Below are 18,659 nucleotides of genomic sequence, written 5' to 3'. Positions count from 1 at the left end.
CGATTTGTTACAGCACATATGAACTTTATTAGTCAAAACTGATTAAAATTCCGCCAAAATTATTAATCGATGTTTGTTGCCATCTTGTATTCTACATAACAATTCTTCAGTGGCTGCAACCGAAAATTTAGCTAGAGGCGCATATTCAGTTTTATATGAGAATGATGTTTTTAGCTGGTACCAAGATTATTCATTACACTACAGGTAGTGTTAATTGCCCAACAACAAAATATTGAGTGCACTATCTGTCAAAATCAGTGATTAGTGCAACTCTGATTTTGTGTGTTACTAGTTCGCGCCATTTTTCTTTGTTTGTGTGTGTAATGGTTCTTAACTAAAACACACACACAACCAAAACTCGTTGGCAGATAGTGCACTTTGCGAGAAAAGTTTTTATTCAACCGTTTGCGGTACACTACCTGGTAATTATGTCGTGAGAAAAAATTTTACTCAGCTGTTAACTATACACTACATGGTAATTATGGCATGGTAAAATCCATACACTCACATTTGTGTGTAACATAAAATTTGTTACATATAAATGGCAACATTTTGGCCAAAGAAACCCGAAAAAATGTGGTAACCTTGTCAAACCTCCGAAATTTTCCGCCAAAAAAAGGTAGAACCAGCCTTAAAAACGAATATACTACCAACCTTGAAGTATTAGTATATACTACCAACCTTGAATGTTTCATTGCAAGAAAAACCTTAGCTTCGGACATTTTTTGCGGCGCGTACTAGAATTGTTTCTATAAAATAACAACTAATTTTGACAAATGCGTATTTTGTGCAAAAAAATTTGGCAAAACAAATGCATATATTTTTGTCACATGTGTTTGCTACCGAAAATTTCGCTTGAGGTGCATACTTGAACTTACTGTTTATTGTACAAATAATACATTGATCTGAACGTCGCTTTTGTTATTTAGTTTTAGATTATTCTGCCGGTGTCCCCTTTTTTGCGTCGGCTTTGGTATCTGAAAGCAAGCGTCAATTGAAAAAAATCGGTTATTCGAATTAACGGCGGGCATTTGTACATTGTTTTGAGAAAAACATCAAGAGATTAAATTTAATATATTACATATTATAATAAATGTGAATAGAGGATAAACTTACGGAAAAGATGGAATCGAAATTACCAAAACCATCGGCACTTAAAAGGCCGACTGCAATGAAGCCAACACTTCCGTTTGAACGAATAAAACCAAATTTTGGTACGGGGTTATCGAATAAGTCTCAAATGATTTGTGATAGTTTACAATCGCTGAATGGTTTTCAACCTCTGTCTAAGGATTTAACAAACTTTCAATCTTACGACTGTACTTCTCGAAGAGGTAAATTTCATATTCAAATATTGTATTGTAAAATTTTGTTTATGTTTTTGCTGATTTTTTTAGCGCGTGCAGCATCTCCTGACTCTTTGGGTTTAGGTAGCACTGCATCACGCTTAAAAATTCGACGTAGTCGATCTGCTTGCGATATTCGTGACATGCGACCAATTAAAAGGACAGAACCAACTTTAGCTCCTATACCAGCAAAAGCGGCTAGAACAATTTCCAACGCGTTTGCTAGCGCATCTATCACAAACAAACCTCCTCGTATAGGTACATCTGCTACAAACTGCACTGGCGTCGGGACAGTGAAGCGACCGTTCTCGACCAATCCAGCAAAGCAAGCTACTGGAGGGAAGTCAACAATGCCAACGCAAAAAAATTTAGTAAAAACAAATTCTGGCAGTGGTGCTACTGCTGCAACAACAAGTACTGTGAAACCACAAACCAAACGCATCCCGCCTTATGATTTCAAGGCGAGATTCAACGATTTATTAGAAAAACATAAAATTGTCAAGGAAAGATTGGAAGAAAAAAGTGAACAACTTAACAGACTTGAAAATTTACCTGAACAATTGGAAGACACGAAAAGCCAATTAAAATTAACAACAGAAGAACTACAAAATTGTCAATCTAAAATTGAATGCCTAAGCAAACAAACCAAATTGCAACAGCAAAAATATGATTCCATAGCAGAAGACTTAAGTAAAACTACAGCAAAATTTGAAGAATTGAGGAAAACCTACCACGTAAGTAGTTAATACAAAACAGAAATACATTGTCTTTTTTATTTTTACAAATTTATTGGTCTATTATAGCAAATCTTTTTAACGATCTGTTTAATTTCACTATTTCTGTTAACTCCGCCATAAAGAAAATTTGTGTTTTTTTTGTTTTGTTACAAAAAGCAATGAGAAATTGCTTGACGACATTATCTAGCCAAAAAATTGTTGTATTTTAACACGTTTAACTATGCCAAGGTCGTCATACACCTCGTGGTTCATACGACGTCGAATTCTTCATCAATGCAGACTGGTCCATAAATTTTACGAAGAATATACTCGCATGCTTTCACAAGTACCCATTTCTCGGAACCATATAACAGAAATGTAGGATCGGTGTATTATATAGTGTAATTTTCGTCAGTAGAGTGGTGACATTTTTCATAAATTCGTTTCGGTTGCGGCGATTAGAGAAAATTGCTGACCATCTCAAAGTTATAGTTTACAACATGAGTTAATACCCTCCACTTTGTATTATCTTTATTAATCTTCGGACGCACTTTTACTGACTCGATCTATTCAAAGGCTGTATTTATATGTTACAAGGTGATCTGCGAACATAGACGGCAGTGGGTCACAAGCGTCGTCGTCGTCGCCTTCTGCGTCCTCGTCATTGGACTATGAGGCCCCTCCGAACTCTCCCGTGCGGCAATATACGCAACGGCAGCATCCCAGTCCCAATATTGCCAGGCCAGTACCGGGAAGTGTATCATTTTTGCAACTGAATTGCAACCGTCTCCGAGGCGAGATCGACGAGATTGTGGATTTTACGAGTCGAAAGAACACATTGGTCGCAGCGATCAAGGAGATAAAGATTACGAGGAGGTGTAGCGGTCAGACATTTCCATTGCATCCCCTGATCTCCCGAATGACCAGTCCTGGCAAGCCGTCGTCTCTTTGGGGTCAGACCACCTCCCTTTAATTCTCACCATCGACCGACCACTCGACTTCATAACCTCTGAGCGCCGGACGTTTATCAATTAGAAGAAGGACAATTAGGCTGGCTTCAGAGAGTACACCAATCGCCGCTTTAGTGAACTGCAACCCCCCTCGGATGTACTAGTTGCCGAGAGAAAATTTCGAGACATCTTTAACGCATCAGCCACTCGCTTTATACCAGCCGGTCCACGAACCCCAGAATTTGCGAGCTGAATCTGAATATAAACAGGTTGTCAAAGAACATAGGCGGAATTTGTGCCTGGAACACTTGAAGCAATGTAACGTAGGCACCGGTTTAGGCAAACTGGTCTACTGTTAAGTCACTCTCGAACCCCGGTAGACGGGATGACAGGACGTCAGTCATTTTTGGCGACGTAACCGTGACCGATCCGAAAGAGATGCGCCAGGTTGTTCAACCGTCAATTTATTATGCATCCCGAGAGTGACAGGGCAAGGAGGAGAGGCATTCGCCATATCCGTGGTCTCCGAGCGAAGTTACGAATGTCAACCGTGGCGCCAAATCCCCGACGGAATCTCTACACTGATGCTGAAGAATCTGGATTTAACTGGAGTTGAGTACTATACTTTTGTCCTCAACGTGTCTTTGAACACTCTAATAGTTCCCGATGTCTGGAAGATGGGCAGAGTGATTCCTCTACTGAAGCCTGGAAAGGAACCGAGTTGGGCGGAGTCGTACAGACTGATCTTCCTTCTGTCACCAGTAGCAAAAGCTTGAGGCATTACTCTTCCCTAGCCTCGTAGGCGAATTTTCTTTCGCCGAGCATCAACATGAATTTCGAAGACTGCATAGCACATCAACACATGGCTTCAATCAGCCCAGGCCATGTGATAGGACGGACCTCCTGACACTGGACCTATCGAAGGCATTCGATAGGTTTGGTCAGCCATGCCAAACTATTTGAGGACATCGCCAACACGTCCCTCCGACTCGGTGTACAACACACTGCTACAAAAATAACAACTTGGGCTGCAGACAAAAAAACCTTGTTGACCACGTACAAAGCAATTGTCCGGTCTGTCAGGCCAGCAATTGGCCGGTCAGTGCGGTCTCGTCAGCTCTTATGACACGCAGTGGAATAATATTCAGATCTGTCAGAATGCCGACCTCCGAACTGCGACGGGCTGTCTCCTCAGTTCTCATGTGGACCACCTCCATCAGGAGACAAAGATCCTACCAGTGCGAAGACATAACTACATGCTGTCTAACTACATGCAATACCTTTTAGGCTGTTATCGCTGAGACCATTCAAATCATCTTGTTTTGGATAGATATCCACCGCCCAGAAGCTTTAAGGAAGATCAACCTGATCTAGAGTGCGAAGTTCAAAGCTACAAGAGAGAACCTCTATATCAAGCGAGTCTAGAAAACATTCATGCAGACATGGTAGCAAATGCGATAAATAGCTACCGGGTGAATGTCGTCCTTGGAACGACCGCCTCCCATTGCACCCGAAGAAATTTGTCTCCCCCGGCAAACCAGAGTAGTTCTGGCTCAATTACGTTCCGGCAGATGCTGCCGCAGCAGCTCAACTCCTACAGAGCAAGGATTGATGCCGACGTGCAAGATGTATGTCCCGATTGTAACCAGAGACCGCACGATACACGTCACCTGTTTAATTGCCCATCCAGACCTACTCGACTCAGACCCAGTTCCCTCAGGATGTTCCCCATCTTAGTCGCAAAGTTCCGGGATCTTGACACTCAACAGAATGAAGCAGACGAAAGATAGAACACAACAACAGCCGGTTGTTCGCACCGGATTGACCCGATGGAATCCTTCATCGGCAAGGGATGCCGCCTCAGGGTACATTCGTCTTTTTTTCGTCATGGGAGAGGCACATCTCGGAGTGCCTTCTCAGCACTCTTCTCGTCCGTGCCGGGATACAAAAGAACCCTGGACCCTATTCTGTTCGGTTTGCCAGAACCGCTTCCATCATCGGTCGGTGTCGGTGAGGTGTAACCGGTGCATGGAGTGGGTACAGAGCAGACTGAAGGCTCCACGTTTTGCACGGTCAATGAGGATGCCCCCACGAGGATTACGAAAAGATGCAGCATCTCGCCAGACATTTCCATTGATCTTCTAAGTGAAGTATCCTGGCAAGCCGTTATCCCTTTAGGGTCAGACTACCTCCCTATAATTCTCACCATCGACCGACCATCCAACTTCATAACCTCTGAGCGCCGGACGTTTATCAATTAGAAAAAGGTCGATTGGGCTGGCTTCAGAGAGTATACAAATCATAAGCGGAATTTGTGGCTGGAACACTTGGAGCAATGTAACATAGCCACCGGTTTAGGCAAGCTGTGGTCTACAGTTAACTTACTCTCAAACCCCGGTAGACGGGATGACAGGGCCTCAGTCACTTTTTGTGACGTAACCGTGACTGATCCGAAGAGATGCGCCAGGTTGTTCAACCGTCAATCTATTGTGCATCCCGAGAGTGACAGGGCAAGGAGGAAAGCCATTCGCCGTGTCCGTGGTCTCCGAACCGATGGACAGCCATCACAATTTACCGTGGGCGAAGTTACGAATGTCATCCATGGCGCCAAATCATCCAAGGGGTTGGGCCCAGACGGAAACTCTACATTGATGTTGAAGATTCTCGATTTACTTGGAGTTGAGTACCTTACTACTGTCCTCAACCCGTCTTTGAACACTTATAGTTGACGATGTCTGGAAAATGGGCAGAGTGATCCCGCTACTGAAGCCTGGTAAGGACCCGAGTTTGGGGGAGTCGTTCAGACCGATCTCCCTTCTCTCACCAGTAGCAAAGACGCTTGAGGCATTACTCCTCCCGAGCCTCGTAGGAGAATTTCCATTCGTCGAGCATCAACATGAATTTCTAAGACTGCATAGCACAGCAGCTGCATCACCGCACACATTTGTCGTGGCTTCAATCAGCCCAGGCCATGTGATAGGTCGGTCCTCGTGGCACTGGACCTATCGAAGGCATTCGACACGGTCAGCCATGCCAAACTATTTGAGGACATCGCCAACACGTCCCTCCAGCCAGGTCTGAAACGCTGGGTCGCAAATTATCTGTGTGGTCGGCATTCATTTGTGGAAATTAGGGATAAGAAGTCGAAACACCGTAGAGTGAAACAGGGAGTTCCCCAAGGCGGGGTGATATCTCCGGCACTGTTTAACCTTTATCTTTCCTCCAGAACCTTTAGATCAAGCGGCATATCAAGTTGGTCTAGACAACATTCATGCAGACACGGTAGCAGATGCGGTAAGTGGCTACCGGGTGAATGTAGTCCTTGGGGAACGACCGCCTTCCACTCAACAGAATCAAGCAGCCGAAAGATAGAACACAACAACATGGTAAGTCGGTATCATTCATGGCATACAGGAACTCGACAGTCCAAAGATCGTATGAAAACCAATTCAAGTTCTAGTTGGATTCCGGGACAAGTAACCATATGCTAAGAGACAAATCGTGTTTCTCAACAATAAATGATTTGGAGATCCCTATTGAAATTAATGTGGCAAGAAGAGTCGTTCTATTGTGGCGAAACAAATTGATTATATTGAAGGAACTAGTAATAGTAGTAAGGATTCAAGGTAACCGTAAAAGAGTGCTCTATAGTTGCGAGATAATTTGTTGTCAGTAAGCTAACTAATTATGGCAGGGATGTGAAATTAAAAAAAAAAAACTGCAATAATAATGAAAGAAGCGGAAATAGTTGTTTTTGTATGTGTACATGAAATAGTTGCGATGGCAAATATACAGCATGGATTGTATGATTGAGTGGTTTTTAGCATTCCTAAGAGGAATGCGTTGTCCTCCGAGAAGAATGATTTTAATTTATAGCATAAAAGACTTGGTCCTTGCGGCCAATTCGGTATCGACACACTGATTATGAAAGGTATGATAAAATGTACCTCAAGGAAAGGACCAAATGATATGTGCGATATATGTGTCGAAGCCGAGCATTGTAGAAGTCCTTTTAGTGGCACTAAGACACGAGTGTATTACTTCAAAGAATACACCTGAATGTATGCGGTCCTATCACTCCAGTTGCGTGGGATGGGTCGAAATATTTGCGACATTTATTCATGACTAGTCATTTTTCTATAATCTATTGCATAAAATAAAAATTGAATGTTCAAGAAATTTAAAGAATACGAGGCTTTAGTTACAACTATGTTCCCTAACGAAATAATTTCTACTTCAACAATCGATCAAGGAGGAAAAAATATTTGTCAAAAGATCAAATTTTGTTTTACAAAAATAAAGGAATTCAAGTAAAAAAAAACAGCTGCGTATACACCTCAGCAAAATTGTGTTTCAAGAGAAGAGTAGTAGATGAGATATAAGAATTATAGAGGTGCAGCTAAGTTGAGTTTAATCCCAAAACTTTTAAATTATTGTATAAACTTGATGAGATGGGATTCGCTCTAACGTTGATAAGCTTGTTCAACTTTTATTTATGTGGCAGAACGTAGAATGTTTCCTTCAATGGCGTTTTATCTCAAAAAATCCAGGTGACATTTTGTGTCCCTAAGCGAAATCATCTTGGTCCTGTTCTGGTTAATATATACTTAAATAAGTTTCCTTTTGTTAAAACGTGATCTAAAATTTTACTTTCTGCTGATGATGTGAAGCTTTTCTTATCCCTTAATTGTATTAACAAATCTCAACTTCTGCAGAATGACCTTAATAGATAGGTTGATTGGTGTTTTATTAACGGTATGACCCTAAATATCCAAGAGTGTAAGAAAATTATTTTCTCGCGTGGGTTTTTACGTTCGTCTATATATAAAGTAGGAGATTGTACATTGGAAAACGTAAAATTTAATGACTTCGATATTCTACTGTATTGTAGGCTTGATTTCAGTTCTCATATTGACGAATATGTGAATATGGCTAGTGATTTATTGGGTTTTATAAAAAGGTGGTTTCAGGAATTTCTTCATTTGACAAAACGGCTATACACTTCGTTAGTAAGACCCGAATTTGAATATGCTTTGATTGAATATGTTTGTTCCCCTTGTAAAAGATACCACTTTGGTAGATTGAATCAGTTCAGAAACAGTTCTTAATCTTTGCGCTTAGAGGTCTCGGATGGAGTAGCCTATATGATAAATAGCCACATGTTGATCACCTTAAAAAAATTGAGCTTCCCACACAGTTATTATTGTTATTTTAACTACATAGTTATGTTTTAATGTTCCTACACGTCGCACTCGATATTATGTACTAAATACAAAGAAAAATGTTCAGAATATGAATGATTTTGTCATAACATTTATGAAAAAATGTTCAATTACGTCCCAATGAAACTTTTCATAACATTTTATAAATCTCAAACGTTTTATAAATCTCAAACCAATGAAACATGTCATAACATATATGAAAATCAAACATATAGTTTATGAATATATTATTTTTTATAATTTTTCATAACATTTAAGAAAAATGTTCATAAAATTATAATACTGTTGTTGTTGTTGTAGCAGTTTATTGTGTTGTATCTTTCGTCTGCTTGATTCTGTTGAGTATCGAGACCCAGGAATTCTGCGACTAAGATGGGGTGCGTCCACAGAGATCTGGGTCTGAGTCAAGTGGGTCTGGCGGGGCAGTTAAACAGGTGACGTGTATCGTCCTTGGTTACAATCGGGACATACATCTTGCACGTCGGCATCAATTCTAGCTCTGTGGGAATTGAGACGGCTGCATCTGCCGGAACGTAATTGAGCCAGAAACACTCTGGTTTGCCGGGGGAGGTCGATTTCTTCAGGTGCAATGGGTGGCGGTCGTTCTTCAAGGACTACATTCACCCGGTTGTCAATTACCACATCTACTACCGTGTCTGCATGAATGTTGTTTAGACCCGCTTGATATGCCGCTTGATCTAGAGGTTCTCTCTTGTAGCGCTGAACCTTACGTTCTAGATCGTGTAGATCTACCTTAAGGTTTCTGGGCGGTGGATATCTATCCACAAGATGATGGTTTGGATGGTTTCTGCGATAACAGCCCAAAAGGGATTGCTTGGACAGCATGTAGTTATGTCTTCGCACTGGTAGAGTCTTTGTCTCCTGATGGAGGTGGTCCACATGAGAACTGAGGAGACAGCCCGTCGCAGTTCGGAGGGCGACATTCTGACAGATCTGAATATTATTCCACTGCGTGTCATAAGAGCTGACGAGACCACACTGGCGCTGCATAACTTACCACAGACCGGCCAATTGCATTGTACGTGGTCAACAAGGTTTTTTTGTCTGCACCCAAAATGCTGCCAGCAAGTGACTTGAGGACCTTGTTTCAACTTTTGACTATATCGCAAATTACTGGGGCATGTGAGGAGAATGTGTAAGAGCTGTCAAATGTGAAGCCAAGTATTTTGGGACACTTGATGGTCGGAATCATTTCTCCATCGACCATCACAGTCAGCTCAGTATTCACCTCACGCGTATTTGTAGTGAACAATGTGGCTGAAGATTTGGTGGCGTATATCTTCAGATTTCTTGCAGCGAAATATGAGGCAAGTTCGTTGAGGTAGACGTTCAATGTCATCAATGGGTGGGGGGTCTGATGCCATGATCGTACAATCGTCCCCATGTGATACGATCTCTATGCCGTCTGGAGGGGGTGAAATGGAGGATAGGTAGAGGTTAAACAGTGCCGGAGATATCACCCCACCTTGGGGAACTCCCTGTTTCACTCTACGGTGTTTCGACTTCTTATTCCTAAATTCCACAAATGACTGACGAACACACAGATAATTCGCGACCCATCGTTTCAGGCCTGGCTGGAGGGACGTGTTGGCGATGTCCTCAAATAATTTGGCATGGCTGACCTTGTCGAATGCCTTCGATAGGTCCAGTACCACGAGAACCGCCCTATCACATGGCCTGGTCTGATTGAAGCCACGGCAAATGTTTGTGGTGATGGCATGCAAAACTGTTGTTGTGCTGTGCAGTCTCCGAAATCCATGTTGATGCTCGGCGAATGGAAATTCTCCTACGAGGCTCGGGAGGAGTAATGCCTCAAGCGTCTTTGCCACTGGTGAGAGAAGGGAGATCGGTCTGTACGACTTCCCCAAACTCGGGTCTTTTCCAGGCTTCAGTAGCGGGATCACTCTGCCCATTTTCCAGACATCGGGAACTATAAGAGTGTTCAATGACAGGTTGAGGACAGTGGTAAGGTACTCAACTCCAGGTGAATCCAAATTCTTCAACATCAATGTAGAGATTCCGTCGGGGCCCAACGCCTTAGAAGATTTGGCGCCACGGATGACATTCGTAACTTCGGTAAATTGTGATGGCTGTTCATCGGCTCGGAGACCACGAATACGGCGAATGGCTCTCCTCCTTGCCCTGTCTCTCTCGGGATGCACAATAAATTGACGGTTGAACAACCTGGCGCATCTCGCCAAAAGTGACTGAGGTCCTGTCATCCCGTCTACCGGGGTTCGAGAGTGACTTAGCAGTGACCCACAGTTTGCCTACACCGAATTATGAGGAGGTGGTCTGTAGGGGTCAATAGCGTCAAGCACAGGCGAGATAGGTCTATACTGCACGGAATGGTGTATTACGAAGGCCAATCCCCACCTCCATTCCTTGAGCGATCCTTACGTAGCACATTGTAACCGTGACAACTGTGCAAGCAGCAGGTGTTGGTCAGCTTTGTCTCCTGGATCGCTGCGACCAATATGCTCTTCCGACTCATAAAGTCCACGATCTCATCAATCTTGCCACGAAGTCCGTTGTAGTTTAACTGCAAGAATGATACACTTCCCGGCACTGGCATGGCAATATTAGGGCTAGGATGCTGCCGTTGCGTAAATTGCCGCGCGGGAGAGGTCGAGGGGGTCACATAGTCCGACGACGAGGACGCCGAAGGCGACAAGGACGACGCTTGTGACCCACTGCTGGCTAAACTCCCGTAGTGAAGTGAGGCCAGAGCAAGAACGGAAATGTACCCACTCCATGCACCGGTTACACCTCACCGACACAGACCGATGATGAAATGAAGGCGGTTCTGGCAAACCGAACAGTTCTGTTCCGGGGTTCTTTTCAATCCCGGCACGGACCAGAAGCGTGCGGAGAAGGCACTCCGGGATGTGTAGCTTCCACAGCCAATTTACAAAAATTGAGATTTAGAAACCATCTTTGCCTGAAATGGTGATTGTGTGAAAAAATTCGAACAGTATTTATTTTTTTTATATATTAGGGACACCTATATCTTCAAATTGTTAAGATATCTTTACACGTTTTTTTTTCTTACAATCCTTTCAATTTGAGTGTTCCTTTAAAAAAAATTAATTGTACTTCGTTTGCACGAATTTTCAAAGTGGATTTATTTAAAAACTCTCCACAGATTATCTTACCTTTTTATTTTTTCTCGCCTATGAAATTAAAAATACAGAATCTCAAAAAATTTTCAAGGTGCAAGTCCTTTTTATTTATAGTTGGTTTAGGTGAACCGTGATATATTTATAATAGGTTAATACTATGGATCTTCTAGAGCAACATTAAGGAACAGGGGATACTTCTCACATATTAATGGGTGCGGCCTCCTTTTTTATGACGAGACCGAACGGTGTGCCGCATAGCGAAACCACTTGGTAGAGAAGCTCTAACATGACAGGATACCTCACAAAGTACGAGGAAAACTACTCCTGAAAAGTTTTCTGATTTTCACGTCGCTTACCTCTGCGCCACGGTGGCATTATGCTCCAACAATCGCAAAGAATTTCAATACTACGGCGTATAAAAGTCGAACAACGTAACGCCAATTTACATCACAAATATTGTCAAGAGAAAAATCCGTTTTAAGCCTTCTTCGGATTGCTCATACAAATGCAACGCATCGAAACCTGCTAGATAGAAACTTAAATACTTTTGTCCAAAATGTGGTAATAATAACAAAAGGAATCCCACTATTGAAAACGTCAGCATAGTATTCAATTTTGTATCACATTTTAATTTAACTGAGTAAAAATTGTCTGTTATTAACGAATTTTTTGTAACTGTTTAAACTTGTGGCCATAGTGGCCAAACTTTATCTTATTTTTGTATTCGAGCATATACATATATAGGGTAAGTGTACCAGTAGTCGGCAGTTTAAGGATTTTGCCTTTTTCAATCCATTCTCCTTCCTGGTACAAATGTGAATGTAGATAGTATCATACCCTCCCTCGCCTTCACTCTCTCCACAACGCATTGATTAAAATTTCAGTGAAATTCGGTAAAAATTAGACTTTTATAAACTCAAAATCTTAAATCGGGAGATAGGTGTATATGGAAGCTTTATCCCAATATGCTCCAATCTGGACCTTTTTAATCGAAGGGAGGAGAATATAACACATGGTTGCAAATTTCGAACAAATTGGGTAAAAATATTCGTTTTAAGAGCTGAAAAGTAAATCGGGTGATCGGTTATACAGAGTTTATATATAGATGTAGTTCGAAAATGGGCCTATTTTTATCGAACTAAAGAAGAAGACTATGATAGGCAGATTTTCATTTTGCGACACCAGACCGTGTGGCATCAGTGGCAGGTGACTCAACACCGCCCAACAAACAGGGGGTCGACAATGAGACAATCTCGGCATCTCTCAATATTGGAAAAGCTAGGAGAAGCAATGATCCTAATACTAAAATATCAGGCAGTGCAATGGCGAGTGATCCAACACAGCCTAACAAACAGGAACCCGACGACGGACCCATCACCGACTTAAAGATGTGGAATACTGGGAAGGTAAAGATCATAATATTTAAACATTAGGCAGCGCAGTTAAAGGAGACTCAATGCAACCCAACGAACAGGGAGCCGATGATGGTACCATCACCTACTCCCAAGAAGCCCATTTACTTAAGATTTGGAAGGCATTACCTGGCATCACTTTATCTGCCTTTTGACTCTCCGGCACTCTAATCGATGAGGTTCAGGATTGGATGGTCTCCATGGAACATCCTTTCTCTGACCATCGCTACATTAGGTTCAGAATAGCACGGCCAGAGCCGAATCCGATAAGCTTCCGGAATAAGTTGAAAAACAACTGGACAAAATTCGGAACGCTACTCAGAAGAAGAGTAGCGAAAATGTCAAAAGGATTACGACTGCATTGATGGGGTCCTTCGAAGATAGTTATCCTCTTCGGGAAAGGAAATCAGGCCAAGAAAAACCCTGGATGACCGGGGAGATTCGCAATATTGGGAAAGACGTCCGCAGTCTTTTTAACAGAGCACGTCATAAAAAAGCGCAAGTTTATTAGGATATGTATTACACACGGCTCAAGGAATACAATAAGGATACAAGAGCTGCAAAACGTGCCTACTGGAAGCTTCTCTGTGAACAGATCGATAGCGTTAGTGATGCCGCCAAGATAAAAAAGTTTCTCAAAAAGCCCATATCCAAACTGAAACTTTAGTAGACGACATGGGAGTGAGAGCAGAGACAACGGAGGCCATGTTGAGGCTTTTGATGAAAACTCATTTTCCACAGGATACAAAGGGACTCACGGAGACACCAGAATCTTGGAATAATGACGTTGATCGAAGATTTATAATAACGGAATTTATGGTGAAGGAATCCTTGAGGAGCTCCAAACCATTTAAGTCACCGGACCTGATGGAATATTTCCGGCGTTACTACAGAAAGAGACAGACTATCTAGCGCTTCGTCTGGCCAAAATTTTAACGTCGTGCGACACCAAAAACCCACAGACCCATAAGTCTTACATCCTTTCTACTCAAAACCATGGAACGTATTGTGGACACCATGATAAAGAGTATGACATACAGCGAACTGCCCAAATACAAACAGCATGCCTATGTCAAGGGAAGGTCGGTGGAGACTGCCCTGTACGAGGTTGTGCATAAAATATTGTAGAAGAATCCTTCGATGCCAAAACACACTGGCGGTATGCATTGACATCGAGGGGCTTTTAACAATGTGCGGACCGACACACTGATCCAATCCTTAGACCAGTACCGGGTAGACCCGGTCCTTAGAGACTGGATAAACCATATGCTAAGGAACAAGTGGATAAATTGTGTGTCCCATGGCATAAATATAAGGGAGAAAGTGGCACAGGGCACGCGACAGGAGGGCATTTTATCGCCACTCCTATGGGTGAGCAGCATAAATGACCTATTACGGATGAAAAGGGATTTTAACCCGTCTGCTACGCAAACGATGTTATAATACTTCTAAGCGATAAGGATCCTAACGATCCTTATCCCTTAGAACCCGAAAGGGTCTTGCATATGGCATATGACTGGGCCATACCCAGAGGGTCAATGTTAACCCAGAGAAGACTGAAATATGCCTGTTCACGAGGAAAACGAAGGTGGGCCAATTTAACGAACCACATTTGCTCAATAAGACGATTTCGATATTTGACAAGGTCAAATACTTAGGTGTGATCTTGGACAGGAAACTGAATTGGAAGTGTCACATTCAGGAGCGTACTGAGAAGGCTCACAGATGTTGGGCACTATGTAGACGGGCTGTAGGCTTTTAAAGTTTAGAATCCTGGCGTTGAGAATTATAGAAGAACAAATTAACTTCTGCGCCAAGGAGGCAGCGTTACCGTTGTGTCACTTTAGTATCAAGTTTGGCACACTTTTAAAATTTTTTCTTCTGTTTGTGCCACTTGTTTAAAAATACAACTATATAGCGATTATCGATTGCTTGTCGCCCAACAAATCGCGAAATATAAAATTTTTGAGATGAACGAGAGTAACTGGAAAAAACAAAAAAAAAGTTTGTTTATCACTTAAGTTATTTAAATATCACTTAAGTATTTAAATACCCACCACCGCAAATTTTGCTTTTTGGTTTCGACCGAAAACCTAGGATTGATTTACGGTGGTGTGAAGATTCGGATTGACCGGACTTATCTTTTATACACCTTTTTATGTTATTTATAAAATAACTGAATTGTTTGTTTTTGTAATACACGTTTTATTTTTTATGTTATTTATGTAAAAAGCAGAATGTTTATTGTATGCTTTTGTTTTGTGGCACTTTTTTTTAGCAGTGACACTTTTTGTGCCACTATTTGAAAACTTCCAACGGTAACGCTGCAAGGAGGCCAACGTAGAACAGACATTTTTTTATCCATAGGGAGGTTAAGTTCAAAATAGGATATACCGGACAATATTTTGATATATATTCCCTATAAACCCTATGGTCCCTCTTAAAGACGGCATCAAATAAAAAAATTTTAAAAAACATTCCTTTTTATAATTTTTATGACAAAAGTGTTCTTTTTATTGTCCTTTGCCATTAAAAATTAATTTTAATTCAAAATTTTATTTTTTTAACGCTTTCTTAACTTAAAAAGTCGATACCTCCGCTAATTTTGTTTCTTAAGAAGAGGCACTTTCGCCCTTGTTAATGGACACCCTCTCAATAAAATCGAAGTTTTGATTTAATCTGTAAAGTCAGCTCAAAAATTTTTTTCCTACAAGTAGAGCCGAGAATATTATGACGTTAATTGATAATTTTTTTTAATATAAAGTTTTATATATTCGTAGTATTTGAGTTTAAAAGCAAAAATGCCGACAACTGGTACATGCCGAACTTAGGAGCACTTATCCTTTATTTATTATATTTTGGAATAATAAGTAAATTAATAAAACAAATAAAAAGAACTCCCTGTATTAGTTTATTTAGTGGTCTGTTAAAAAAAATCAGTGAGCAATAAAGCTATGACGAACGAATTATACAAACTCCAAAAATTAATTTAATTGAGATTTTACTAAATTTTAGTGGCTTTCCAATTTAAGCTATCCGACATTTAGTTCTTGTTTATAATTGATAAATTTTATTTACATTTAATTTTCCATTTCAGAATATTAAAAACGAACATACTCAACTAAGTTCAGAAGTTCTTCAGTTACGCCAGAGAACTTCAGAATTGACGGAAACTAATGTGGTTCTTTTGGATGAAATTAATGTGTATAAAGAACAACTATTCCGTTCTAACATGGAGCGCAAAGAATTACATAATACTGTGCTGGACTTACGGGGCAATATAAGAGTTTTTTGTCGGGTTAGACCAACACTAGAGTGCGAACACGATAAATTATTATGCGGTTGGAACTTTATTGATGAAGCTACTGTTGAAATATCAAATTTGGAAGCGATATCTAAAAATAAACCAAATGCACATACATTTACTTTCGATCAAGTATTTCATCCCTCATCCGACCAAGAGTCAATTTTTGAAATGGTCTCACCTCTTATTCAATCCGCTCTTGACGGCTATAATATTTGCATTTTTGCATATGGACAAACAGGAAGCGGGAAAACATACACAATGGATGGTGTGGCCTCAAACCCTGGAATTATCCCACGAACTGTGGAACTATTATTTGAGTCCATTAAAAACTATCGCAATATGGGCTGGGAATATGAAATTAAGGTAACATTTCTGGAAATTTATAATGAAGTTCTCTACGATTTACTGAGCAACGAACAAAAGGACATGGAGATACGAATGGTGAAAAACTCCAAAAACGACATTTACGTGTCGAATATTACACAGGAAATAGTTGAAAGTGCTGGTCGCCTTAGGGAACTTATGCACATTGCTAAAATGAATCGTGCAACAGCCGCAACAGTGGGAAATGAACGATCATCCAGGTCTCACGCTGTTACTAAAATCGAGCTTGTTGGCCAACACAAAGAAAAGCAGGAAATTACAATTGGTTCAATTAACCTAGTCGATTTAGCAGGTTCAGAATCACCAAAGACCAGCACAAGAATGAATGAAACAAAAAACATTAATAGATCGCTATCTGAGCTAACAAATGTTATATTAGCTCTTCTCCAGAAACAGGATCATATTCCATACCGAAATTCTAAGTTAACTCATCTTCTAATGCCTTCACTAGGAGGTAATTCCAAAACGCTCATGTTTATTAATGTTGCACCATTGCAAGATTGCTTCGTGGAGTCATTAAAGTCTTTGCGTTTTGCAGCTACTGTGAATCAATGTAAAATAGCTAAAGCCAAAAGGAATCGTATTCATAATAATTCCCTGGCAAATACGAGTGGAGTTGGAAATTAAATATACGAAAACATTCTTAATTTTACTTGTGTCATGTATTAAACAATCAAATGATTTCAACTTAGCATAAATCGAGAACATGATGCAGAAAGTGTACTTGGCATAAAAATGAATGCAGATTGTCTTTTTAATTATTAATTCAAATATACATAGGTTTTTGTTACCAGTCTTTTTAAACTTTAAATATAACTAATTTTGCCCATTTTGTATTTAAAAATTCTGATATCTTAATAAATTGATTCTTTTCATATTATGAAAAACGTATTTCTTGATTGATTTTAACAAAAGCGTTGAACCTAATTTGTATATCAAACTTCCAAAAATCTGTAACGTTAATTGAAAAATTTCAATACACTTTTTTTCATTTAATTTCATTTATTTCATGATTTCACATACCACAAGATTTACAATCTTTTTAATTACAGTATGTGAATGTAAATGGTAAACATTAGTATGTACAGCTTTTGGTTACATACGAACAGTTTAGTTTAAATTAATTTAAGTATAAATTTGCTATTTTGATTTTTGATATAATAATATATGACTTGGATAAATTGGATCTGGAAATTGGTTATATATAATTGGATTTAACCTGTTCTAATTGTTGTAGTTTGATACAATTGGCATTATTAAATACAATTTGATCCAAAATATGTCCCAGATACATACTGATCCAACTTTATGCAATTATATCTAATTGGATCAGATTAGACATAATTTTATGACTGGATCTTAAACTATAAATAAATTGGGATCGGCTTTTCATGCACAAAACTAATAAGAAAGTATACCTCGAAATATAGGGGTAGAACCCTGTAAAGTATATACATACATTCATGATCGCGGTTATAATTTAAGTGAACCAAGTCCGTCTAGATGCTTCTGTCTGTCGAAATCACACTATAGCAACAACTATAACGACAAGCAACTATAGGCGAGGTAGTCAAAATTTTAGTAAAAATTTTCTAAAGACAAACTTTCAATGATTTTTTTTTTGTAATGATAAATATTCAATAAAAAATAAATAAAGTTTGTTTCGGCTTTTTACCGTTGTTTAAATCAATGTATATATTGTTTTAGTTAAAGATTTGGAGGTAACACGGAATTTCTAACTTAACATTTTCTTTTTCGAGGTTACTTTTTAGTTTTTAGAGCGCACAACAAGCCGATTACTGGCTTGTGCGTTCCGGCTGCCATGGGATTACTGCAATCCCATGCCAGCCGGTTGTACGTACCGGATTGACCCGATGGAATCCTTCATCGGCAAGGGCTGCCGCCTCGGTGTACAATACACTGGTACTACAACAACAACAACATTACTGGCTTAGGTGTATGTCCATTATGGAATTGGGCGGATTAGTATCCACACACTCTTTTCAATCTAACCTAACCTAGTCGAGTTGAATGACCAAACGAATGTTGCACACAAAGGGGAAAATTATTTTAATGCGCTTTTAAGAAAAGAAATTACCTGTTTTTCAAACAGATCAGGACACATATACCACACAACTGGATCGTATCTGTTCGTCTGACTAGGCTACAGTTCACATCA

General features: G+C 40.2%; 1 protein-coding gene across 8 annotated transcripts in view; it reads left to right on the top strand.

Annotated features, from left to right (window-relative positions):
• The window catches only part of LOC106093597 (protein claret segregational), a 61,823-nt gene extending 44,452 nt beyond the window's left edge, over positions 1 to 17,371 (top strand). For 7 of the 8 annotated variants that reach the window (XM_013260678.2, XM_059362788.1, XM_013260681.2 and 4 more), the window contains 3 exons: positions 930 to 1,334; positions 1,398 to 2,080; positions 15,887 to 17,371. In XM_013260678.2, coding sequence (XP_013116132.2) covers positions 1,124 to 1,334; positions 1,398 to 2,080; positions 15,887 to 17,107 — 2,115 coding nt within the window. In that variant the 5' untranslated portion in view covers positions 930 to 1,123 and the 3' untranslated portion in view covers positions 17,108 to 17,371. The remainder of the gene's footprint in view (positions 1 to 929; positions 1,335 to 1,397; positions 2,081 to 15,886) is intronic. The other variant, XM_059362791.1, reaches the window with a different exon arrangement.
• Positions 17,372 to 18,659: the final 1,288 nt, after the last annotated feature.

This window comes from Stomoxys calcitrans, chromosome 2, assembly GCF_963082655.1.
Source record: "Stomoxys calcitrans chromosome 2, idStoCalc2.1, whole genome shotgun sequence".
Taxonomy (NCBI): Eukaryota; Metazoa; Arthropoda; class Insecta; order Diptera; family Muscidae; genus Stomoxys; species Stomoxys calcitrans.
This window is presented reverse-complemented; position numbering and strand designations above follow the sequence as displayed.